The sequence below is a fragment of the Haematobia irritans genome, chromosome 5 (assembly GCF_050003625.1).
Source record: "Haematobia irritans isolate KBUSLIRL chromosome 5, ASM5000362v1, whole genome shotgun sequence".
In the NCBI taxonomy this organism is placed as follows: Eukaryota; Metazoa; Arthropoda; class Insecta; order Diptera; family Muscidae; genus Haematobia; species Haematobia irritans.
Genome location: NC_134401.1, coordinates 18,783,894 through 18,811,175, shown reverse-complemented (window position 1 = coordinate 18,811,175; position 27,282 = coordinate 18,783,894). Strand labels below are relative to the sequence as shown.

The following is a 27,282-nucleotide window of genomic DNA, read 5'->3' as shown; positions in this document are numbered from 1 at the left end:
GAGAATAATAACACAATTCTACTTCCTTATGGTTAGTTTGCAACTCGTAGCTAATATTTTTTCGACTCATTGTAGCTTTACTACTGGCCATTGGCCCATTTAGTAAATTCCGTAGAAATTTATTCAGTGGGCCGTGAAATTACCAGCCCAGAGAATGAAGTCGTTTTACCTTAATTATCAAAATGTTCACAAATATTGTAACCATAGATAATTACGTGACCGGTAATAAAGTGGATGTGTGGTCATGCAGAACATAAAATTTTTGCAAAAATTATTTTGTATGAAAATGAATTATTCTCCCACAATTGAATGCAAGGTGGTTATCGCAACCCTATTATGTGGCACATATTGATGGTGATATTCAATTTGTTCCGCTTTCAAAATTATAAAAACACAACAATTCATAAAATCTCTTATATTTTCATTAAAGTCAGTGCCTCAAACAGGAATCATATGTATGTCCAACAAAAAAGCTTATCATTATTCTATAAATTATACAACGAAAATTTTATCAAAATCAGTCGTTCATAAGAAATCGTTCAGATATAAACGACAAAGAGTTGGAAACAAAGAAACAAAAGAATTAAAGTTTTTTTTTTTGCACATTTAAAATTAATATAATTTTGTCTTAAATAAAAGCAACAAAGATTCGCAAAAACAAAATGCTTTTATGGCTATTATGCTTGTTACCCGTATTGTGGATAGCTCTACAGGAGATTAAATATTTTATAAAGGGCCTGAAAGTTCGTCATACCAAAGGTCCTAGATCTTTGCCAGTACTGGGCAATATTGAACTTTTGAGGATGAATGGATATGGTGAGAAAGAGAGGGAGAGAGAAAGAGAGTGAACAAATATTTAAAAACGATTAATTTTAATTTCTCTCTAAAAGTTATGTTTCATACACCAGTGTTTTAATTTTTTTTTATGCTAATAAATTGTGTGTTTATACAAAAAACATAAAAATAACGTGATGACCTTGACATACCCGAACTCCTTTTGAAAGCTTTACTTAGTGTCATAGTTTTATGTACAAACAGTCATTGGTTATATTGTAGCCTTGACATAAAGATGACCCGTCTCTCAAAAAACAAAAAAAAAAAAAAACTAAACAAACAAAAAGTATCAGTTACAAAAATTATTTTTTTAAGATTTCGCTCCTCAAAATTTCAATATTTCGGGTTATAAATCCTCTAGTGCATCAACAATTTTCACATTATGGATTTAATTGAAAAATTTTGAAATCCCCTACATTCCTCGTGCATTTATTTTTTCCTATTTATACCCTTCACCACCACTGTGGTACAGGGTATAATAAGTTTGTGCATTTGTATGTAACGCCAAGAAATAGTGGTCATAGACCCATCTTTTAGTATACCGATCGGCTTAGAATTAATTTCTGAGTCGATTTAGCGATGTCCGTCTGTCCGTCTGTCTGTCTGTCTGTCCGTCCGTCTGTCTGTATGTGTAATTTTGTGCACAAAGTACAGCTCGCAATTTCAGTCCGATCGTCCTCAAATTTGGCATAGGGCCGTTTCTTGGGACAGAGACAATCGCTATTGGTTTTGGAAAAAATCGGTTCAGATTTAGATATAGCTGCCATATATATTTATCCCCGATTTGGTCATAGTTAGCGTGTGTATCCAAATATTTTATGAATCTCGAAAATCTTGCAAAATATCAGCCAAATCGGTTCAGATTGAGATATAGCTTCCATATATATCTTTCGTCCGATTTAGACTCATATGACCACAGAGGCCAAAGTTTACTGTCGATCTTCGTGAAATTTTACACAGAGTGTAGAATTGACATTCTACCAATGCTTGGTAAATTTGATTGAAATTGGTTGAAATTTAGATATAGCTCCCATATATATCTTTCGTCCGATTTGAAGTTATATGGCCATAAAAGCCAGAGTTTTGCCGTGATTTGCTTCAAATTTTGCACAAGGGGTACGTTTAATAGTATCGTTAAGTGTGTCAAATTTTGTTAAAATCGGTTCAGATATAGATATAGCTCACATATATATCTTTCGCCCGATTTGGACTTATATGGTCTCAAAAGCCAGAGTTTTGCCCTGACTTACTTCAAATTTTGCACAAGCGGTACTTTTAACGATACTATTGTATGTGCCAAATATGGTCAAAATCGATTCAGATTTAGATATAGCTCCCATATATATATTTCATCCGATTTGAACTTATATGGCCTCAAAATCCAGGGTTTTGCCGTGATTTACTTCAAATTTCGCACAAAGAGTACGTTTAGTAGTATCGGTAATTGTGTCAAATTTGGTTGAAATCGGTTCAGATGTAGATATGGCTCCCATATATATCTTCCGTCCGTTTTGCACTCATATAACCAGGGGGGCCAAAGTTATACTTTGCCCCCCTGGGCCAAGATATATTCTGCATAGATAGCAGAATTATTATTCTAACTATACATGTCAAATTTAGTCAAAATCGGTTCAGATTATATATAGCTCCCATATATACGTACACCAGAGTTGGGGAAATATGGTAGACTGTTACACATTTTAGACCCATTTTCAATGGAAGTTTCCTCCAATTAACTGGATAGCGTTAGCCGATTTAAATTTTAATTCTAGAGATTTTGTAGAAGTAAAAAAAAGTCTCCATTATACATATAGCTTCCAGCAAATGTGAAGTAGTTGAGATGGTAACACAAATTTTGGCCTACATAGGGGTGAAGGGTATAATATAGTCGGCCCCGCCCGAATTTAGACTTTACTTACTTGTTTTGAAACTGTTAATCTACGTTTAACATCGACTTATCGTATAGATTGTTTAGGTTTTCAGCGGCAACTTGTTATTGTTTCATGCGCTTTAACGCTTCTGTAAGTGATGTCAATATAACACTATATGAAATTTTAACAAAATTGACTAACGAAATAAGTTTTCGAAAACATTAATTGTAAAAAAAAACAAGTATATACGGCCGTAAGTTCGGCCAGGCCGAATCTTATGTACCCTCCACCATGGATTGCGTAGAAACTTCTACGAAAGACTGTCATCCACAATCGAATTACTTGGGTTGTGGTATCTTAAAACTTCTTAACATCGTTTTCTAAATTGTGAGTTAGTCCATACGTGGTATATATTAGACAAAAAAGTTATGTATAACATAGGTGAGTCGATTTATCTGAGGGCTATATATAACTATAGACCGATATGGACCTAGTTAGGCATGGTTGTTAACGGCCATATACTAGCACAATGTACCAAATTTCAACTGACTCGGATGAAATTTGCTCGGTTTATATGGGGGCTATATATGATTATGGACTGATATGGACCACTTTTGGCAGGGTTGTTAAATATCATATACTACCAACACGTACCAACTTTCAACCAGATCGGATGAATTTTGCTTCTCCAAAAGGCACCAGAGGTCAAATCTGGGGATCGGTTTATATGGGGGCTATATATAATTATGGACTGATATGAACCAATTCCTGCATGGTTGTTGGATACCATATACTACCACCACGTACCAACTTTCAACCAGATCGGATGAATTTTGCTTCTCCAAAAGGCACCAGAGGTCAAATCTGGGGATCGGTTTATATGGGGGCTATATATAATTATGGACTGATATGAACCAATTCCTGCATTGTTGTTGGATACCATATACTAACATCACGTACCAAATTTCAACCGAATCGGATGAATTTTGCTCTTCCAGTGGGCTCCGGAGATCAAATCTGGGGATCGGTTTATATGGGGCCTATATATAATTATTGACCGATTTCGACCAATTTTTGCACGGTTGTTAGAGACCATATACTAACACCATGTACCAAATTTCAACCGAATCGGATGAATTTTGCTCTTCCAGGGGGCTCCGGAGGTCAAATCGGCTGATCGGTTTATATGGGGGCTATATATAATTATGAACCGATGTGGACCAATTTTTGCATTCAGCCGGATCGGATGAAATTTGCTTCTCTTAGAGGCTCCGCAAGCCAAATCGGGGGATCGGTTTATATGGGGGCTATATGTAATTATAGACCGATGTGGACCAATTTTCGCATGATGTTAGAGACCATATACTAACAACATGTACCAAATTTCAGCCGAATCGGATGAAATTTGCTTCTCTTAGAGCAATCGCAAGCCAAATTTGGGGGTCCGTTTATATGGGGGCTATACGTAAAAGTGGACCGATATGGCCCATTTGCAATACCATTCGACCTACATCAATAACAACTACTTGTGCCAAGTATAATAAAGTTTTGCAAAATTTTCTATAGAATAAAATTTTGGCAAAATTTTCTATAGAATAAAATTTTGGCAAAATTTTCTATAGAAATAAAATTTTGGCAAAATTGTCTATAGAAATTAAATTTTGACAACATTTTCTATAGAAATACAATTTTCGTTTTGTTTGTTATTGTTGGCTTCTCTTCAATCGGCAGTAGCAGTAGCCGACTATCAAACCCTTTTTCGGAAGGTTCAAGTGTAGTTCACTTTGTGTTGAGTGAATTACCCGAATTTTATTTCTATAGAAAATTTTATTTCTATAGAAAATTTTGTCAAATTTTTATATCTATGCAAAATTTTCTCAAAATTTTATTTCTATAGAAAATTTTGTCAAAATTTTATTTCTATAGAAAATTTTGTCAAAATTTTATTTCTATAGAAAATTTTGTCAAAATTTTATTTCTATAGCAAATTTTGTCAAAATTTTATTTCTATAGAAAATTTTGTCAAAATTTTATTGCTATGGAAAATTTTGTCAAAATTTTATTTCCTAGAAAATTTTGTCAAAATTTTATTTCTATAGAAAAGTTTTGCAATTTTTAATTTCTATAGAAAATTTTGTCAAACTTTTATTTCTATAGAAAATTTTGTCAAAATTTTATTTTGTTTTGTTATTGTTGGTTTTGTTCTTTAAGCATTGTTGTTGTTTTTTATTGCAGCTTAAAACCATACATTGGCTAAACTACAAGCTGCAGTAAAAAACAACAACAATGCTTAAAGAACAAAACCAACAATAACAACAAAACGAATGGAAAAAGAAGAGGAGGCACGCTCATAATAAACCCAGCCAACTGAATTCAAATCGATGATTTGACAGTGGCATAGGAAAAGAGATATGTTTGTTTCGAATTTATTTCGGCATAAGCCGGCTATCAATGTAAAACCTTTTTTCGGAGGGTTCAAGTGTGATTTTTGTTGGGTTTAATAAACTGCCTGAATTTATTCTGATAATTGGTTGATAGTTTTGCTGCAAGTAGAGGATGCTGATGAGGAATGTGGTAATTCCGAAACAATTGTACATCCAACCATCTTGCAGTCTATAGGGCTTTGCCCAAATAAATTTGACAAGCATACTTTTCCTCTGTTGGTTAAGCTACACTTGTAGTTTAGTCAATGCATGGCTTTAAGCTGAGATCAAAAACAGAAATACAATTTTGACAAAATGTGGACCGATATGGCCCATTTGCAATACCATTCGACCTACATCAATAACAACTACTTGTGCCAAGTTTCAAGTCGATAGCTTGTTTCGTTCGGAAGTTACCGTGATTTCAACAGACGGATGGACGGTCGGACATGCTCAGATCGACTCAGAATTTCACCACGACCCAGAATATATATACTATATGGGGTCTTAGAGCAATATTTCGATGTCTTTGTAGATAAAATTTTGACAAAATTTCCTATAGAAATAAAATTAAAAAATTGCCTATAGAAATAAATTAATAATCAGAAATAAAATTTAAAAAAAAATCCTATGCAAGTAAAATTTCCTATATAAATTGCATTTTGCCAAATCCGCCTATTTAAAAGAAATTTTGACAAAAATTCCTATGTGAATGAGGTTTTCATAAAATTTTTATATAAATGAAATTTTGACAAAATTCCCTATGGAAATAATTTCCTGTAGAATTTTCTATAAAAAAAATTACCTATAGAAATAAATTAATAAACAGAAATAAAATTACAAAAAAATATCCTATGCAAGTGAAATTTCCTATAGAAATTACATTTTGCCGAATCCGCCTATTTAAAAGAAATGTTGACAAAAATTCCTATGTGAATGGGGTTTTCATAAAATTTTTATATAAATTAAATTTTGACAAACTTCCATATGGAAATTATTATTTTTTTTTGAAATTTCCTATAGCAATTAAATTTCTATAAATTTCCCAGAGAATTGATAGATCAAATTTTGAAAAATTTCCTATAGAAATATAATTTTGAAAAAATCTCCTATAGAAATAACATTTTTGAAATTTTTGCAAAATTTCTTACGGAAATTAAATATTGACAAAATTTCCTATAGAAATATATATATATATATATATATATATATATATATATATATATATATATATATATATATATATATATATATATATATATATATATATATATATATATATATATATATATATATATATATATCGCCTATAACATACAGAGCCCTAGAGAAAATGCTGCAAGTAAAATAATGGACGTAAGCAATTGACGCCTTAAAAATATATCCACACAAAGAAAATTCCATTAAAATTTTTTTCTACCAGTGTATGACCAAAGGGAGCCACAGTGGTGCAATGGTTAGCATGCCCCCCTTGGATACACAAGGTCGTGGGTTCGAATCCTGCTTCGAACGGACACCAAAAAAGTTTTTCAGCGGTGGATTATCCCACCTCAGTAATGCTGGAGACATTACTGAGGGTTTCAAAGCTTCTCTAAGTGTTTTCATTGCAATGTGGAACGCCGTTCGGACTCGGCTATAACAAGGAGGTCCCTTGTCATTGAGCTTAACATGGAATCGGGCAGCACTCAGTGCTAACAGAGAAGTTCACCAATGTGGTATCACAATGGACTGAATAGTCCAAGTGAGCCTGATACATCGGGCTGCCACCTAACCTAACCTATGACCAAAGGTGAAACATAGTATGTTTGAACAAGATAAACAATATTTTCTATGGACAATCCTGAAATTAAATATGCTTGATGCAAAATGTGTTTGGGCATATATTACAGAAGCGATTTTTTTGAGGATGTACAGAAATGACATTTTGACAAAACTTCCCATAGAAATTAAATTTTGACAAAATTTCCTATAGAAATGAGATTTTGACAAAATTATATAGAAATGAAGTTTTCACAAAATTTCCTATAGAAATGCAATTTTGACAAAATTTCCTATAGAAATAAAACATTCATAAAATTTGCTATAGAAGTGAATTTTTCAATAAACTTCCTAGAAAAATTAAATTTTGACAAAATTTCCTATATAAATGAAATATTGAGAAAATATCCTATAGAAATGAAATTTGGACAAAATATCCAATAGAAATGAAATTTGGAAAAGATTTCCTATAGAAATGGAATTTTTAAAAAATTTCGTACAAAAATGAAATTTTTGTCAATCCCTAAAGAAATTAAATTTTCACAAAATATAAACATTCTAAAAATTTGCTATAGAAGTGAATTTTTCAATAAACTTCCTAAAAAAATGAAATTTTCACAAAATTTCCCAGCAAAATGAAATTTTTGACAGAATTTCGTATAATTTTAAGAAAATTTGCCATAGAAATTAAATTTTGAGAAAAACTCATATAAAAATGAAATATTGAGAAAATATCCTATAGAAATGAAATTTTCAGAAAATTTCCAATAGAAATGAAATTTGGAAAAGATTTCCTATAGAAATGAAATTTTGAAAAAAAATTGTACAAAAATGAAATTTTTGTCAATCCTTAAAAAAAAATTAAATTTTCACAAAATTCCCTATAAAATTTTGAGAAAATTTCTTTAAGAAATTAAAGTTTTTACAAAATTTTTTATATAAATAAAAAAACTTTCACTAATTTCCTATAAAATGGAATTTTGATAAAATTTCCCATAGAAATTAAATTTTGACAAAATTTCCTACAGAAATGAAATATAGAGATGAGATTTTGACAAAATTATATAAGAATGAAATTTTGACTAACTTTCATATAGAAATGAAAAAATGAAATTTTGAGAAAATTTCCTATAGAAATGCAATTTTGATAAAATTCCGTAACAAAATAAAATTTTGGCAGAACTCCCAAAAAAAAAGAAATTTTAACAAAATTTCCTATGGAAATGAAATTTTAACAAAATTTCCTATAGAATTGAATTTTTTACAAAATTTCCTATAGAAGCGAAATTTTTACAAAATTTCCTATGGAAATCAAATTTTGATAAATCGTCTTCAAAAATTTAGATTTTGAAAAAATTTCCTACAAAAATGGAATTTTGAGAAAATTTCGTATAGAAATGAAATATTGACAAAATTCCAAAAGAAATGAAATTTTTACAATATTAAATTTCCTTTTAAAATCAGATCTTGATAAATTTTTTTTAGAAACCAAAAAACTAATATTCTTATTATATCTTTGCAGAAACATTAAAATATTTCTTCGAGGTATGGCACGAATATAATCATAGTAATATACGGTTTTGGTTTGGCTACTATTTAAATTTAATGATAACGGAGCCTAAAGATGTAGAAGTAAGTAGAAGGGGTAACCAATATAAGACTCTTAATTTTTAGAAAATTTTGAATCCTATGTATTTTCTTTTTCTAGTTCATTTTATCCAGTAATACATTGACAACCAAATCGGATATATACGATATGATGCATCCATGGTTAGGTGATGGTCTTTTGAACAGTAAAGGTTCCAAATGGCATAAACATCGTAAAATGATAACACCATCATTTCATTTTAAAATCTTGCAAGAATTTCATGAATCCATGAATATTAATTCAACAAAATTTATTCAGAAATTACATGAAGAATCGAAGGATGATAGAATTTTTGATTTTCAAGAAATGGTTAAATACCTAACATTGGATATAATTTGTGGTAAGTTGTACATTTGATTTATTTTTTGTTACTTTTTTAAGATAAAATAACAACAATATAAAAAAAATGTTCGAAATAGATGAAATTCTCAAGATTTGTAAGGAGGTTTTTGATGCTAAAAATCATCATAAACTCATTAGGATGAATGCACAGAAAAGAAAATATTTTTTGGGTTTACCATTACGAAATTAATTGATCCAAGTAATTTTTAATTAATATTGTTTCAACCACGGAATTCATAGTAACAGTCATCGACACTAATTAACAAATAATTGATTCAAATAAAAATTTAATTTAAAAAATTAATGAAATCAATTAAAGTTGTAATCGATTTTTTTTAATTCAATTAAAATTTGAATTTAAATAAAATTTTTATTTCCTATAGAAATGCAATTTTTACAAAATTACGTATTGGAAAAAATTTTGACAAAAATTCCAATAGGAATGAAATTTTTGCAAAATTCAGTTAAAGTTGTATTCAAATTAAAATTTTAATTGAAAACAATATTGATGATATTTTTTCTGTATGTAGAGTTTTGTATATTTGCCCCCGACCCCAATTTGTTACTTTCTCACTCATTCTACCTTAGTTTTCTTTATATATCATTTCAGATACCGCTATGGGTGTCTCTATTAAAGCCATGGATAATCCCAACACTGAATTTGCCAAAGCCATTGAATAGTAAATAATTTTGCTTGTAATTATCAAAAGTAAATGTAGAGTAATATAATTTGTTATTCCCTTACAGCATGTGTTGCAATATCTTTCAGCGAACATTTAGTCCATTAAAGCGGAAATTGACCACTTACCAATTCTTTCCGGAATATAAGGAATATTGCAAAAACTTGCAAATATTGAAAGATTTCACATACGATGTAAGTATCAAATATGACACAACATTTTTGTTTTAGTGAAACGTAAATTAATGCTTATAATTCAAATTTGCCAATATGAAATGATTTTGGTGAAACGTAAATTAATGTGAAACACCCGTTTTTGAGTAAAAGTGTGTATTGCCTAAAGGTTAGGTTAGGTTATGTGGCAGCCCGATGTATCAGGCTCACTTAGACTATTCAGTCCATTGTGATACCACAGTGGTGAACTTCTCTCTGTATTGCCTAAAAGTATGCAGAGAAAATATGTAGTTGACAAACCAACCGAGTGACAAACGGTTGTCACTCGAGTCAAAAATTTTGCTTCAAAAATTTGGAGCAAATTTTACGAAAATCTATTAGACAAAATTTCTTATTTTGTCAAAATTTTATTTCTGTCGAAAACTTTTTCAAAATTTGATTTTTTTATAAAATTTTGTCAAAATTGTATTTCTATGGAAAATTTTGTCAAAATTTTATTTCTATGGAAAATTTTGTCAAAATTTTATTTCTATAGAAAAGTTTGTCAAAATTTTATTTCTATAGAAAATTTTGTCAAAATTTTATTTCGATAAAACATTTTGTCAAAATTTTATTTCTATAGAAAATATTGTCAAAATTTTATTTCTATAGAAAATTTGGACAAAATTTTATTTCTATAGAAAATTTTGTCAAAATGTTATTTGCATATATAAAATTTGGTCAAAATTTTAGTTTTATAGAAAATTTTGTGAAAATTTTATTTTTATAGAAAATTTTGTGAAAATTTTATTTTTATAGAAAATTTTGTCAATATTTTATTTCTTTTTTTATTTCTACAGAACATTTTGTCAAAATTTTATTTCTATAGAAAATTTTGTCAAAATGTTATTTGTATAAAAAATTTTGTCAAATTTTTAGTTTTATAGAAAATTTTGTGAAAAATTTATTTTTATAGAAAATTTTGTCAAAACTTTATTTCTATAGAAAATTTTGTCAATATTTTATTTCTATAGAAAATGTTGTCAAAATTTTATTTCTATAGAAAATTTTGTTTGTTTGTATTTGTTTTGTTTTGTTTTTTTTTTTTTTTTGCTTAACCACCCACCTCCTGATTTAGTTCCCAGTGACTTTTACTTGTTTCCGAATCTAAGAAACTTCTTGCTGGCAAGCGTTTTACCTCAAATAAAGATGCAATTACAGTTGTAAACTACTATTTTGAAGACCTTAAGGAAAACTATTTTATTCAAGCGATAGAATTGCTAGAAAAGCTTTGGACAAAGTGTATTGAAGTTTCAGGAGATTATATTGAAAAATTAAAATATTTTTGAAAAACTAACTATACTCTTTCATTGATAGGCTAAGAAGTTTCCGAAACTCCCTAGTAAAGTATGCAGAGAAAATATATAGTTGACAAACCGTATTAATATCACGGTTGTCACTCGAGCCAAAAATTTTGCTTCAAAAATTTGGAGCAAATTTTACCACAAACTGTTTAACGAAATTTGTCAAAATTTTATTTCTGTCGAAAAATTCTTAAATTTAAATTTAAATTTAAATTTTTTTCAAAACTTTATTTCTATACAAAATTTTGTCCAAATTTTATTTCTATAGAAAATTTTGTCAAAAATTTCTTTCTATAGAAAAGTTTTGTCAAAATTTTAGTTTTGTAAAACATTTTGTTAAAGTTTTATTTCTATAGAAAATGTTGTTAAAATTTTATTATTACAGAAAATGTTGCCAAAATTTTATTGTAATAGAAAATTTTGCCAAAATTTTAGTTTTATTGAAAATTTTGTTAAAATTTTATTTCTATAGAAAATTTTGTTAAAATTTTATTTCTATAGAAAATTTTGTTAAAATTTTATTTCTATAGAAAATTTTGTTAAAATTTTATTTCTATAGAAAATTTTGTCAAAATTTTATTTCAATAGAAAACGTTGTCAAAATTTTATTTCTTTTTTATTTCTATATAAAATTTTGTAAATATTTATTTCTATAGAAAATTTTATTTCTATAGAAAATTTTGTCAAAATTTTATTTTTATAGAAAATTTTGTAAAAATTTGTTTCTGTAATAAATTTTATCAAAATTTTATTTCTATAGACAATTTTGCCAAAATTTTATTTCGATGGAAAATTTTGTCAAAATTTTATTTCGATAGAAAACGTTGTCAAAATTTTATTTCTTTTTTATTTCTATATAAAATTTTGTAAATATTTATTTCTATAGAAAATTTTATTTCTATAGAAAATTTATTCAAAATTTTATTTCTATAGAAAATTTCGACAAAATTTTGTTTTTATAGAAAATTATGTCTAAATGTTATTTCTATAGAAAATGTTGTCGAAATTTTATTCCTATAGAAAATTTTGTCTAAATTTTATTTCTATAGGAATTTTTGTCAAAATTTTATTTCTGCTTTTATTTCTACAGAATATTTTGTCAAAATTTTATTTCAATAGAAAATTTTGTCAACATTTTATTTCTATAGAAAATTTTGTCAAAATGTTATTTGTATAAAAAATTTTGTCAAAATTTTATTTCTATGGAAAATTTTGTCAAAATTTAATTTCTATAGAAAATTTTGGCAAAATTTTATTTCTACAGAAAAAAATTTTCAAAATTTTCTATAGAAATAAAATTTTGAAAATTTTTTTCTATAGAAATAAAATTTTGACAAAATTTTTTTCTATAGAAATAAAATTTTGACAAAATTTTTTTCTATAGAAATAAAATTTTGACAAAATTTTTTTCTATAGAAATAAAATTTTGACAAAATTTTCTTTAGAAATACAATTTTGACAAAATTTTCTATAGAAAAAAAAATTTGACAAAATTTTCTATAGAAATAAAATTTTTTCTATAGAAATAAATGTTGTCAAAATTTTATTTCTATAGAAAATTTTGTTACAATATTATTTCTATAGAAAATTTTGTCAAAATTTAATTTCTATAGAAAATTTTGTCAACATTTTATTTCTATAGAAAATTTTGTCAAAATTTTATTTCTATAGAAAATTTTGTCAAAATTTTATTTCTATAGAAAATTTTGTCAGCATTTTATTTCTATAGAAAATTTTGTCAAAATTTTATTTTTATAGAAAATTTCGTCTAAATTGTATTTCTATAGAAAATTTTGTCGAAATTTTATTCCTATAGAAAATTTTGTCTAAATTTTATTTCTATAGAAAATTTTGTCACCATTTTATTTTATAGAAAATTTTGTCAACATTTTATTTCTGTGGAAAATTTTGTCAAAATGTTATTTGTATAAAAAATTGTGTCAAATTTTTGTTTTATAGAAAATTTTTTCAAAATTATATTTCTATAGAAAATTTTATGAAAATTTTATTTCTATAGAAAAATTTGGCAAAATTTTTTTTGTAGAACATTTCGTTAAAATTTTATTTCTATAGAAAATTTTGTTAAGATTTTATTTCTATAGAAAATTTTGTCAACATTTTATTTCTGTAGAAAATTTTGTCAAAATGTTATTTGTATAAAAAATTGTGTCAAATTTTTGTTTTATAGAAAATTTTTTCAAAATTATATTTCTATAGAAAATTTTATGAAAATTTTATTTCTATAGAAAAATTTGGCAAAATTTTTTTTGTAGAATATTTCGTTAAAATTTTATTTCTATAGAAAATTTTGTTAAGATTTTATTTCTATAGAAAATTTTGTCAACATTTTATTTCTATAGAAAATTTTGTCAAAATGTTATATGTATAAAAAATTGTGTCAAATTTTTAGTTTTATAGAAAATTTTGTCAAAATTATATTTCTATAGAAAATTTTGTGAAAATTTTACTTTTATAGAAATTTTCTTAAAATATTATATCTATAGAAAATTTTGTCAAAATGTTATTTCTTTTTTTATTTCTATAGAATATTTTGTCAAAATTTTATTTCTATAGAAAATTTTGTCACCATTTTATTTCTATAGAAAATTTTGTCAACATTTTATTTCTATAGAAAATTTTGTCGAAATTTTATTTCTATAGAAAATTTTGTCAATATTTTATTTCTATAGATAATTTTGTCAAAATTTTGTTTTTATAGAAAATTTTGTGAATTTTTTTTTCTATAGAAAATTTTGTCAAAATTTTATTTCTATAGAAATTTTTATTTTATAGAAATTTTCTTAGAATATTATTTCGATAGAAAGTTTTGTCAAAATTTTATTTCGATAGAAAATTTTGTCAATTTTTTTTTTATAGAAAATTTTGTCAACATTTTTTTTTGTATAGAAAATTTTGTAAAAATGTGTGTCTGTAGTAAATTTTGTCAAAATTTTATTTCTATAGACAATTTTGTCAAAATTTTATTTTTTTTTACTTCTATAGAAAATTTTGTCAAAATTTTATTTCTGTAGAAAATTTTGTCAAAATTTTAGTACTATAGAAAATTTTGTCAAAATTTTAGTACTATAGAAAATTTTGTCAAAATTTTATTTCTATAGAAAATTTCGTAAAAATATTATTTCTCAAAATTTTATTTTTATTGAAAATTTTGTGAAAATTTTATTATTATTGAAAATTTTGTGAAAATTTTATTAGTACAGAAAATGTTGCCAACATTTTATTGTAATAGAAAAGTTAGCCAAAATTCTAATTTTATAAAAAATTTTGTGAACATTTTATTTCTATGAAAAATTTTGCCTACATTTTTGTCTGTGGAAATTTTGTTAAAATTTTATTGTTATAGCAAATTTTGTCAAAATTTGATTTAAATAAATTATTTTACTTTTATAGATAATTTTGTTAAAATTTTATTTTATTAGAAAATTTTGTTTAGAACATTTTATTCCTATAGAAAATTTTGCCAACATTTTTTCTATAGAAATCTTGTAAAATTTAATTTCTACATAAAACTTTGTCATAGTTTTAATTTTATAGCAAATTTTATTTTAAATTTTATTATTAATAGAAAATTTTGTCAAAATTTTATTTTTATAGAAAATTAAATTTAATATTAAGAAAATTTGTTGGAATGGAATATTTTGCAAAATCGACATAACATAAAGAATTCTACAAATCACAATGGACTGAATAGTCTAAGTGAGTCTGAAATATCAAGCTGCCACTATACCTACCAAATAGTAAAATATCTACCATTTTAAAGTTCCATCAATTTTTGTGGGTTAATATATTGACAACATTGACGACAACATTTCAAAGATTTTAATTTTATTTGAATTACTTGTCCACAAAAAAAAAACGTATGCATTTGAGTCAGATTTGAGGTGATCATATTGATAAGCCACTATAATCCAAGATCTAATGATACCCTAACGACTATTTTTAGGTCATCGACAAGCGCATAGAGCTTATGCAACGTGAAAAGCTTGAAGATAAGAATAAAGAAGGTGACGATCACTGCAGTAAAAGAAAAATGGCCTTCCTGGATAATTTGCTCTCATGCACCATTGATGACAGACCACTAACGAGGCAGGAAATTTATGAGGAAGTCTCAACATTTATGTTTGAGGTAAGTTTTGAAACTCTCCGGATCTAGAAGCTTCAAAGCAACATACCAATGAGAGAGATGATATTTTAAGAAATCCATCAATATTTCAGGGTCACGATACCACCACTTCGGCTTTATCATTTTTAATATTTTTATTATCACGTCACTTGGGCGTCCAGAGAAAAGTGTACGAAGAACAATGTTCCATTATGGGATGCGATGAGAAAGGCAATGCAACATTCCAAGAATTGACTGAAATGAAATATTTGGATTTGGTTATTAAAGAATCACAGCGTTTATATCCTAGTGTGCCATTTGTAGCTCGACATACAGAGGAGGAATATAACATGAGTGAGTAAACAAAAAAAAAAAAAAATATAAGCAAATCTTATATAAGAAAAAAAAAGTTTACCACACCCCCATGCATGTTTCGTATAAGAAACACTTTAATGACACTAATAAACTGAGAAAAGTAAAATTTTATAATTGGATGGCAGATGACTGAATTCCATTTGAAATATACGACATAACAAGTGTTTTTTGTTTGATTCAACCGCAAAAATTTAATGCATTTCTATTAATTTTGGGTAGTGAGTAGAGATAGCAGATACTATAATCAAAACCAAGTAAACCGTGAACAAGCTATTAAAGTCCCATTCGTTTTAAAAGTCTCAATGGCAATAACAATGCAGTAGTTATTTTATACAATTAGAGAATCATTCGCTACAAGAAAGAAATAATATTTTAAATATTTCTAAACAATTAGCGAATTAGTAGAAAGAATAATTACTGAGACTAAGTAGCTTTTGAAAACTAAGAACTTTTTTATTTTTTTTACTGTTTATTTATTTTAAGTCAGAATGAAGTCATCAAATTTTAATTTTGTAATAAAAAGATCTTCAAACTAAAATACCTGTATATTTAATTTTCATTCCAAAATAGAATTTGTATGAAATTCATTCCTATAAAAATTGTCCATATGTAAGTTGTAAGAAACATTTTTATACCCTCTATACCATAGGATGGGGGATATACTAACTTTGTCATTCCATTCACATCGAAATATTGCTCTAAGAACCCATAAAGTATATACATTCTGGGTCGTGGTGAAATTTTTAGTCGATCTAGCGATATTCGTTCGTCCGCCCGGCTGTCCATCCTTCTGTGGAAATCCTACAAACTTGAGCACGAAACAATTTATCGCCTTGAAACTTGGCACAAGTAGTTGTAATTGTAATGTATGTCAGATAGTATTGCAAAAGGGCTATATCGGACCACTTTTAGGTATAGCCATCGGACCACTTTTAGGTATAGCAATCGACCACCAGGTTTGATTCGGGGAGCCTCTTGGATCCGGTTGAAATTTCATACATTGTGTTATTATATGGCCTCTAACAACCATACAATCGGACAAAATTTGCTCTATTAACCAATATTTAAAACTGATCTGATTTGGACAATATTTGGACAATTTCACAAAAATGCATTTATGATTCATCAGTTGATAGATATGTATTAGACATATAGTGCTTTATCATTTGTACAAGTTTTCGACTTAGCAGTGAGTATCAGTAAGAAATAAAATTTTGAGAAAATTTTCTAGAGAAATAAAATTTTGAGAAATTTTTCTAGAGAAATAAATTTTTGAGAAATTTTTCTAGAGAAATAAATTTTTGAGAAAATTTTCTAGAGAAATAAAATTTTGAGACAATTTTTAGAAAATTTTTAATGGAAATAAAATTTTGAGAAAATTTTTTATAGAAATAAAATGTTAACAAAATCTTCTATAGAAATAAATTTTTGAAAAAAATTTTATATAGTAAACAAAATTTTGCAAAATTTTCTATAGAAATAAAATTTTGAGAAAATTTTTAATAGAAATAAAATTTTGAGAAAATTTTCTATAGAAATAAAATGTTGACAATATCTTCTATAGAAATAAATTTTTGAAAAAATTTTTATATAGTAAACAACATTTTGCAAAATTTTCTATAGAAATAAAATTTTTAAAAAATTATCTATGGAAAATTTTTATATAGTAAATAAAATTTTACAAAATTTTCTATAGAAATAAAATTTCGAGAAAATTTTCGGTAGAAATAAAATTTTGAGAAAATTTCCTATAGAAATAAAATTTTGAGAAAATTTTCTATAGAAATAAAATGTTGACAATATCTTCTATAGAAATAAATTTTTGAAAAAAATTTTATATAGTAAACAAAATTTTGCAAAATTTTCTATAGAAATAAAATTTTTAAAAAATTATCTATGGAAAATTTTATATAGTAAAGAAAATTTTACAAAATTTTCTATAGAAATAAAATTTCGTGAAAATTTTCTGTAGAAATAAAATTTTGAGAAAATTTTCTATAGAAATAAAATTTTGAGAAAATTTTCTATAGAAATAAATTTTTGAAAAAATTTTTAATATAGTAAACAAAATTTTGCAAAATTTTCTATAGAAATAAAATTTTTAAAAAATTATCTATAGAAATATTTTTTTTTTAAAAAAATTTATATAGTAAATAAAATTTTACAAAATTTTCTAGAGAAATAAAATTTCGAGAAAATTTTCTGTAGAAATAAAATTTTGAGGAAATTTTCTATAGAAATAAATTTTTGAAAAAATGTTTATATAGTAAATACAATTTTACACAATTTTCTATAGTAAATAAAATTTTACAAAATTTTCTATAGAAATAAAATTTTGACCAAAATATCTATAGAAATAAGATTTTGACAAAATTTTCTATAGAAATAAATGTTTGACAAAATTTTCTATAGAAATAAAATTTTTACAAAGTTTTCTACAGAAATAAATGTTTGACAAAATTTTCTATAGAAATAAATGTTTGACAAAATTTTGTATAGAAATAAAATTTTGACCAAAATATCTATAGAAATAAAATTTTTACAAAGTTTTCTATAGAAATAAAATTTTCACAAAGTTTTCTATAGAAATAAATTTTTGAAAAAATTTCTATAGAAATAAACTTTTGAGAAAATTTTCTATAGAAATAAATTTTTGAAAAAAATTTTATATAGTATACAAAATTTTGCAAAATTTTCTATAGAAATAAAATTTTTAAAAAATTATCTATAGAAATAATTTTTTTAAAAAAATTTTATATAGTAAATAAAATTTTACAAAATTTTCTATAGAAATAAAATTTCGAGAAAATTTTCTGTATAAATAAAATTTTGAGGAAATTTTCTATAGAAATAAATTTTTGAAAAAATGTTTATATAGTAAATACAATTTTACACAATTTTCTATAGTAAATAATATTTTACAAAATTTTCTATAGAAATAAAATGTTGACCAAAATATCTATAGAAATAAGATTTTGACAAAAATTTCTATAGAAATAAATGTTTGACAAAATTTTGTATAGAAATAAAATTTTCACAAAGTTTTCTATAGAAATAAATTTTTGAAAAAATTTCTATATAAATAAAATTTTGACCAAAATATCAATAAAAATAAAATTTTGACAAAATCTGGCTAATATTCCAGCAAAAAAATTTGGAAGTTGTTCTAAAGGCACAGCTCTATTTTAACTGCACAGGAAGTTCATTTGAAAAAATTTTTATACCCTTCACCATAGGATGGGGGTATATTTACTTTGTCATTCCATTTGTAACACATCGAAATATTGCTCTAAGACCCCATAAAATATATATTTTGGGTCGTGGTGAAATTCCGAGTCGATCTGAGCATGTCCGTCCGTTCGTCTGTTGAAATCACGCTAACTTCCGAACGCAACAAGCTATCGACGTGAAACTTGGCACAAATAGTTGTTATTGATGTAGGCCAGATGGTATTGCAAATAGACCATATCGGTCCACTTTTACGTATAGCCCCCATATAAACCGGTCCCCGATTTGGCTTGCTGTGCCTCTAAGAGAAGCAAATTTCATCCGATCCGGCTGAAATTTGGTGCATGATGTAAGTATGTGGTCTCTAACAACTGTGCAAAAATTGGTCTACAACGATCAATAATTATATATAGCCCCCATATAAACCGATCCCACGAGTTGGCTTGCGGAGCCTCTAAGACAAGCAAAATTTCATCCGATCCGGCTGAAATTTGGTAAATGGTGTTAGTATAAGGTCTCTAATGACCATGTAAAAATTGGTCCACATCGGTCCATAATTATATATAGTCCCCATATAAACCGATCACCAGACTTGACCTCGGAAGCCTCTTGGAAGACCAAAATTCATTTGATTCAGTTGAAATTTGGTACGTGGTGTTAGTATATGGTCTCAAACATCCATGCAAAAATTGGCCAAAATCGGTCAATAATTATATATAGGCCTCATACAAACCGATCCCCAGATTTGACTTCCGGAGCCCCTTGGAAGAGCAAATTCATCCGATTCGATTGAAATTTGGTACGTGATGTTAGAATATGGTATCCAACAACCATGCAGGAATTGGTTCATATCAGTTCATAATTATATATAGCCCCCCATATAAACCGATCCCCAGACTTGGTTTTGGAGCCTCTTGGAGGAGAAAATTTCATCCGAGTCAGTTTGGTACATTGTGCTAGTGTATGGCCGTTAACAACCATGCATAAGTAGGTCCATATCGGTCCATAGTTATATATAACCCTCAGATAAATCGATCCCCAAGCACACAAAATTGGTTCATATCAAGTGCATAATTCTATATAGCCCCCATATAAGCGACCCCCGTATTTCAATTCTGGCTCTCTACGTACCGTGCAAAAAGTCCATATCGATTCGTAATTATTTGTAGACTTAACTATACATAACTTTTTTGTCTAATATATACCACGTATGGACTAACTCACAATTTAGAAAACGATGTTAAGAAGTTTTAAGATACCACAACCCAAGTAATTCGATTGTGAATGACAGTCTTTCGTAGAAGTTTCTACGCAATCCATGGTGGAGGGTACATAAGATTCGGCCTGGCCGAACTTACGGCCGTATATACGTGTTAACTGGTAATTTTTGTGTTTTTTATAGATTAAAAAAGAGTTCGAATTTATAATATGGTACAAATTATTAAAATTTTCCCGCAAAAAATCTAAATCCATTTTAGAAAAATCGATCATTTTTGGAAATATTCGAAAGGCGTTAGAATGAATTAAAAATCATAAATAATTATAAAATATATTTATTTGTGAACAAAGTTTTAATTGTTGTTTATGTTTAATTTAAGGAAGAATGTAGTTATTATTTTTTAGTTTTTTTTTAAATATTTTACTTTACTTTTTTGAATATTTCAAAACTATAGAACAAGATTTTTTTCATTTCATTTCATTTCGTTTATTGAGTCTATGGAATATTTCCTTACAGACTAGCATACTATTTTAATTACTTAACTAAATTACTAACATGTTTCTTAAAGATTGAATAATTGGAAGTATAATCAATATTATCACTAAGTGAATTATAAAGCCTTAAAGTTTTAGTTAATGGTTCATTAAATGCATAGTTTGTAGAATGACTAGCAATACGGAATGGATAAAACCGCCGTAGAGGGCGGGAAGGAGCGTTAAAAGGAATCAAGGCAAGTAATTCCGGACAATCAATTACAGAGTTGATGATTTTATACAAAAACAATAAAGAATTGGCATCTCTTCTAGATTTCAATGTCTCTAAAGAAATCAACAAACACTTACTTTTGTAAGATGGCACAGGATCAGAAAAGGCAATTGAAACAAGTGCAAATTTTAAAAATTTTTTTTGAACTCTCTCAATACGTTCAGCGTGACAGATGGCATTTGGACTCCAAATAAATGAAGCATACTCCAGTTTTGAGCGGACAAAGGCACAATATAAACTTTTTTTTATATATGGATCAGAGAATTCAGTAGTATTTCTACGAATAAAGTACATAACTGAATAAGCTTTTGGAAGAATATAATTTAAGTGACAAATAAAACTTAACTTATAATCAAACAAAACACCAAGATCAAGTTTCTCATAAACATTACACAACCTCTGATTAAGAAAGCAATATCGTGAATTAATAACATCCCTACATCTGTGAAATGTAAGAAGCGAACACTTAGAAAAATTGAGGGGTAAACCATTTTTGGAGCACCACTCACACAATCTATCCAAATCATTCTGTAGTAACGCCGTATCATTTAATGAGCGAATCCGCATAAATATTTTCAAATCATCAGCATACATAAGATGCCTTACGTGCAAAAAACATGAACTAATGTCATTCACAAAAATAATGAATAACATCGGGCCTAGCACACTGCCCTGTGGTATACCAGATGAAGGACTGTACGAATCCGAATAATAACCCTCACAACAGACCGAACATACCCTACCCTTTAAATATGTTCTGAACCAGTCAACCAATTCAAGACTAAAACCAACCCTGTGCAATTTATATAACAGTAAATCATGGGGAACACGATCAAATGCTTTAGAAAAATCCGTATATATTGAATCCACTTGATAACCCATTTCGAAGTTATCAATGCAAAATCTAGTAAAAATAGCTAAATTGGTGGTTGTAGATCTACCAGGAACAAATCCATGCTGGGCCGGACTAATAAAAGACTTCAAAACAAAAACCAACTTATCACACATGATATGTTCAAACACTTTAGCTATATTTGATAGTTTAGAAATAGGCCTATAGTTGCGTACACAACTCTTATTACCTGATTTAAAAATCGGTATAACCGTCGCACATTTCCACCTTTGAATAAAATAACTATGAACCAAGGATTTATTAAAAATCAATTTCAGAGGCGCAACAAGCGCCAGACATAACTTTTTAAGCAAAAATGCAGAAACCCCATCCATATCAGTTTTATATGACATAGAAAGTTTATTAATAGCTTTCAAGACATCGTCGTCAGACACATAAAGATTACTAACATTCACTAAATGTTTTATGCTACCAAAATAAGAATCATCAATATCATTGACACCATTATAAAAATTTGACTCAAAGAAATCTTTGAAAAGATTTGCAGAATCACAAAAATTATTAGAAACCCTTTGGTCAAACTGCATGGACGAAGGAATAGAAGAAGTATTCCGCTTCGATTTTATGAAGCCCCAAAAGCGTTTAGGAGCAGTTTTAATGCAATCACCATAACTCAGTACATATTGATTATAAAGAAATTTATTCAAAAAATTGAACTCTCTCATGTAATAAGATTTCTTACATTCTTCCCATGTGATTGTATGACATATATTCTAAAGAACGTAAATTAAAATCACATTTTTGTTTGTTAAATTTATTTTTAAAAAAATATTTGCCTATTTGCCAGAGCAATATGTCTGTCTTTATTGTTATACCCTCCACCATAGGATGGGGGTATATTAACTTTGTCATTCCGTTTGTAACACATCGAAATATTGCTCTAAGACCCCATAAAGTATATATATTCTGGGTCGTGGTGAAATTCTGAGTCGATCTAAGCATGTCCGTCCGTCCGTCCGTCTGTCCGTCTGTCCGTCTGTCCGGCTGTCCGTCCGTCTGTGGAAATCACGCTAACTTCCGAACGAAACAAGCTATCGACTTGAAACTTGGCACAAGTAGTTGTTATTGATGTAGGTCGGATGGTATTGAAAATCGGCCATATCGGACCACGTTTACGTATAGCCCCCATATAAACCGATCCCCAAATTTGGCTTGGGGAGGCTCCCGGAGCAGCAAAATTCATCCGATCCGGTTGAAATTTGGTACCTGATGTTAGTATACGACCTCTAACAACCATGCAAAAATTGGTCCATATCGGTCCATAATTATATATAGCTCCCATATAAACCGATCCCCAGATTTGACCTCCGGAGGCTCTTGGAGGAGCAAAATTCATCCGATCCGGTTGAAATTTAGTACGTGGTCTTAGTATACGGTCTCTAACACCCATGCAAAAATTGGTTCATGTCGGTCCATAATTATATATAGCCCCCATATAAACCGATCCCCAGATTTGACCTCCGGAGCCTCTTGGAGGTGAAAAATTCATCCGATCCGGTTGAAATGTGGTACCTGATGTTAGTATACGGTCTCTAACAACCATGCAAAAATTGGTCCATATCGGTCCATAATTATATATAGCCCCCATATAAACCGATCCCCAGATTTGACCTCCGGAGCCTCTTGGAGGGGCAAAATTCATCCGATCCTGTTGAAATTTGGTACCTGATGTTAGTATACGGCCTCTAACAACCATGCAAGAATTGGTCCATATCGGTTCATAATTATATATAGCTCCCATATAAACCGATCCCCAGATTTGAACTCCGGAGCCTCTTGGAGGAGCAAAATTCATCCGATCCAATTGAAATTTAGTACGTGGTGTTAGTATATAGTCTCTAACAACCATGCAAAAATTGGTCCATATCGGTTCATAATTATATATAGCTCCCATATAAACCGATCCCCAGATTTGACCTCAGGAGCCTCTTGGAGGAGCGAAATTCATCCGATCCAGTTGAAATTTGGTACATGGTGTTAGTATATGGTATCTAACAACCATGCAAAAATTGGTCCATATCGGTCCATAATTATATATAGCAAAAGTCATCCGATGCGGTTGAAATTTGGTACATTTTGTCAATATATGGCCTCTAACAGCCATGTAAAAATTGGTCAATATCGGTCTTTAGTTATATATAGCCGATGACTTATTACACAAAAATTAGTCCATATCGCCAAAAATAATCTACCAAAACTTTATTCCCATGAAAATTTTGTCAAATTTTTTTACTACACACAAAAAAAAATTTTTGATTTCAATCACGAAAATCGCGGATTCAATCATTTTTTTAATTGAAATGTCTTCAATCACGAAAATGATAGTATCAATCACCCATTTTGATTGAAAACCAACACGAGTTTCAATTAAAAATTTAATTGACTTTTGTCACGGAATCAATTAACTGTGTGATTGAATCAATTAAAAACGTGATTGATTTTTAACATAAAATTCAATCACAGTTTCAATTGAATCAATTAAAATTTTAATTAATTTCGCGACAAAAATCAATCAACTATTTGATTCGTTCAATTAAATAATTAATTGAAATTGGCTATAAATTTCAATCAAAAAATTTATATATTGCGACCCCAAAATCGTATTTAATTTTATTTGAAATAAAAGAAAATATGGGTTTCTTATAAAACATATTTAACATTTTATTATTTTTTGAATTATGCAATAGACAAATAAATTTGGTTCCTGTCATTTGTGGTTTGTTCTAACATAACTTACAAATACAATTACATAAATTATATAAATCATTATCTTCCTTATAATAATAACCATGTTAGCATGGTCCTTCTAATATGTAGATGCGCCTAGATTTCCAATAAATCAGCAGCCTGTAAGCTAAATTAGTTTTTCTGAAAGTAAACAGAATAATTCGAATTTAATTTTGTTCAATTAAAAGTTAATTTTGTTCAACATTACCTGCATAGAATATCAAGTTCAATTCTTAGTTCCAGGTTGCAGATTTATAATCTTCTTTTGCAGTTGTAGTCTTTTAGCATAAAAAGGTGTATTAAGGAGCTCGGTAATTTAATTTTAGTAACAATTCCTTTCCAAAATTTCCGCACATTGAAATCGTCCAATCACAGACAAAAATAATGGGAAACCAATGTAATATTTGGTATTATATTGATGATACTTTGCAAATTCTAAAAATAGAAAAAATATATAAATGGGAAATACATATTTTTATTATTTTCGGATATTTTTCATATTATTAAATCCAAAAGAAAGAACTTTTTTACCATTACATAATTCAGCTCATTAGTTTATATATCAGATATACTGCTCTCTACTTGGGTTCAAACTGAAAAAGGCAGGTAAAACAAAAATACAATTTAATGCCAACGCCACTTCGCAACTTCAAGGCGAATCTTCCAACAAACCCATACCGCTCTTGGTTTTAAAAAACTAGGAGTGAAAAAAATTATAATTTTAAAAGATCAATACGGTACCCACTTTTTTGTTGCAAACATATTCTTACATATTTGATAAAATGATGGAGTTGATGGGATTGATTGGTCAATTTCACGAAATAAAATTGGTTACTAAAAAATATATTATTTTAGTCCGTTTAATGTAAACAGGCTTCAATGGAAAACGGTATTCACATTTCACAATTTCTTACCTTCAATAAACGTAGATTGTTTTCTATTTTTACAATACCACAAAACACCAACACAGGTAATTTCAAATGCGTTCTCTCATATATTTTTTCAAACCTTTACCACGTGGCCATTTGTTGTTGCACACTTTATTTATTTCAACCCTTTGCTATGATTTGTTGTTGCGTTCAAAATATTTATGTACACATTTTCAATGCAGCAGACAGAATGTCGCCAATCATGTTTTTCAATTTACGCGAAAAACAAAAACCCAACCGTTCGTTACAAGTTACTTCTACAGACTGATCTCTCCATCATACATTGTTGAATAAATACCCATTCGCTTGTTCTCTTTTCGCTCTTTCCATTGCTCAAAATTATTAAATTTCAATCACAAAGGTGATTGGATCAATCACATGTGTAATTGGAAACGGAAAAAATTTCAATCACGTTTGTAATTGAAAATTATTTCCGAATTGATTAACACATTGATTGAATCAATTAATATTTTAATTGGAAACGTAACAAATGTCAATCATTTTTTTAATTGGGTTTTATTCGGATTTGATTAAATAATTAATTGAATCAATTAACATATTAATTGAATCCGTTTCTAAATTCAATTAAGTGTTTAATTGAAAAAATGTTGGTGATAATTTTTTGTGTGTATAGAAAGTTGTGTCAACATTTCATTTCTATAGAAAGTTTTGTCAAACGTTTATTTCTATAGAAATGTTTGTCAAAATTTTATTTCCATAGAAAGTTTTGTCAAAATTTTATTTTTATAGAAAATTTTGTAAAAAATTTATTTCTGTAAATTTTGTCAACATTTTATTTCTATACAAAATTTTGTCAACATTTGACTTCCATAGAAAATTTTGTCAACATTTTATTTCTATAGAAAATTTTGTCAAGTTTTTATTTCTATAGAAAATTTTGTCAAAATTTTATTTCTATAGAAAATTTTGTCAAGTTTTCATTTCTATAGAAAATTTTGTCAAACTATATTATATACGTATTTAATCGGCCTTTTTTTGTTTAATATATATCCCGTATGGGCTAACTTACAATTTAGAAGACAGTTTTAAAAAGTTTTGCGATACCTTGCCATCGGCAAGTGTTATCGCAACCCAAGTAATTCGATTGTGGATGACAGCCTTTAGTAGAAGTTCCTACGCAATCCATGGTGGAGGGTACATAAGATTCGGCCTGGCCGAACTTACGGCCGTATATACTTGTTTTAAATTAATACACTGAAATATAGACTAAAATTAATAGCATTTTCGTATTGATCACATGTATTTTCTATTGGATAAAACGGTTATTCCTCCTCCGGATTAATAGAAATGTGTGCGATTAATCTTAAATTTTTAGGATCGAGCTAAAAATATCAAACCATTTTTTATTTCTTTTATATTAATTTTTTTTATTTAATTTGAAAAAATGTTAATTATTTTTCTTTTCCCATTTCCCACAGATGGCAAAATTATACCCGACGATACATCTCTCATAGTTTTCATAATGTCTTTGGGTTATCGAGAGGATGTATTTCCTGATCCATATCGTTTCAATCCCGAACGATTTGATACCACCAATGGTAGCGATGTTCACAAACCCTTCGAGTTTGTTCCATTTAGTGCTGGTCCACGTAATTGTATTGGTCAGAAATTTGCATTGCTTGAAATCAAAACGACAGTATCGAAAATAATAAGAAATTTTGAAATTTTACCTGCCCTTGATGAATTGGAATCACACGATGGATACGAAAAGAATTATTTTGGTCCCCATAGAGAGGGCGATTTGCAGCCACATTTCTATGACCCAAAAATGGAATCGGCATTAACTTTAAAGTCGGGCAATGGCATTATGATAAGACTTAGAAAGAGAAAATAAGAAATAAATTAATGGAATAACGAGATAAATAAATTGTATTATTTTACAAATATATTGAAGAAATTTTTATAGCCTA

General features: G+C 27.8%; 1 protein-coding gene across 1 annotated transcript; it reads left to right on the top strand.

The window, feature by feature from the left end:
* Positions 1–546: 546 nt before the first annotated feature.
* LOC142238069 (cytochrome P450 4e2-like) lies at positions 547–27,282 on the top strand. Its single transcript, XM_075309595.1, has 8 exons — positions 547–816; positions 8,409–8,518; positions 8,595–8,874; positions 9,487–9,556; positions 9,624–9,750; positions 15,037–15,219; positions 15,309–15,549; positions 26,791–27,282. The coding sequence occupies exons 1-8, from the start codon at positions 663–665 to the stop codon at positions 27,204–27,206; spliced, it is 1,581 nt and encodes a 526-aa protein (XP_075165710.1). The 5' UTR covers positions 547–662; the 3' UTR covers positions 27,207–27,282.

Bases quoted from the DNA above. Each gene is read 5' to 3' on its own strand.
- LOC142238069 (XM_075309595.1), top strand. From the start codon at position 663: ATGCTTTTATGGCTATTATGCTTGTTACCCGTATTGTGGATAGCTCTA. The intron at 817-8,408 runs GTGAGAAAGAGA...ATATCTTTGCAG, and splicing joins TTTGAGGATGAATGGATATG to AAACATTAAAATATTTCTTC. The intron at 15,220-15,308 runs GTAAGTTTTGAA...TCAATATTTCAG, and splicing joins TCTCAACATTTATGTTTGAG to GGTCACGATACCACCACTTC.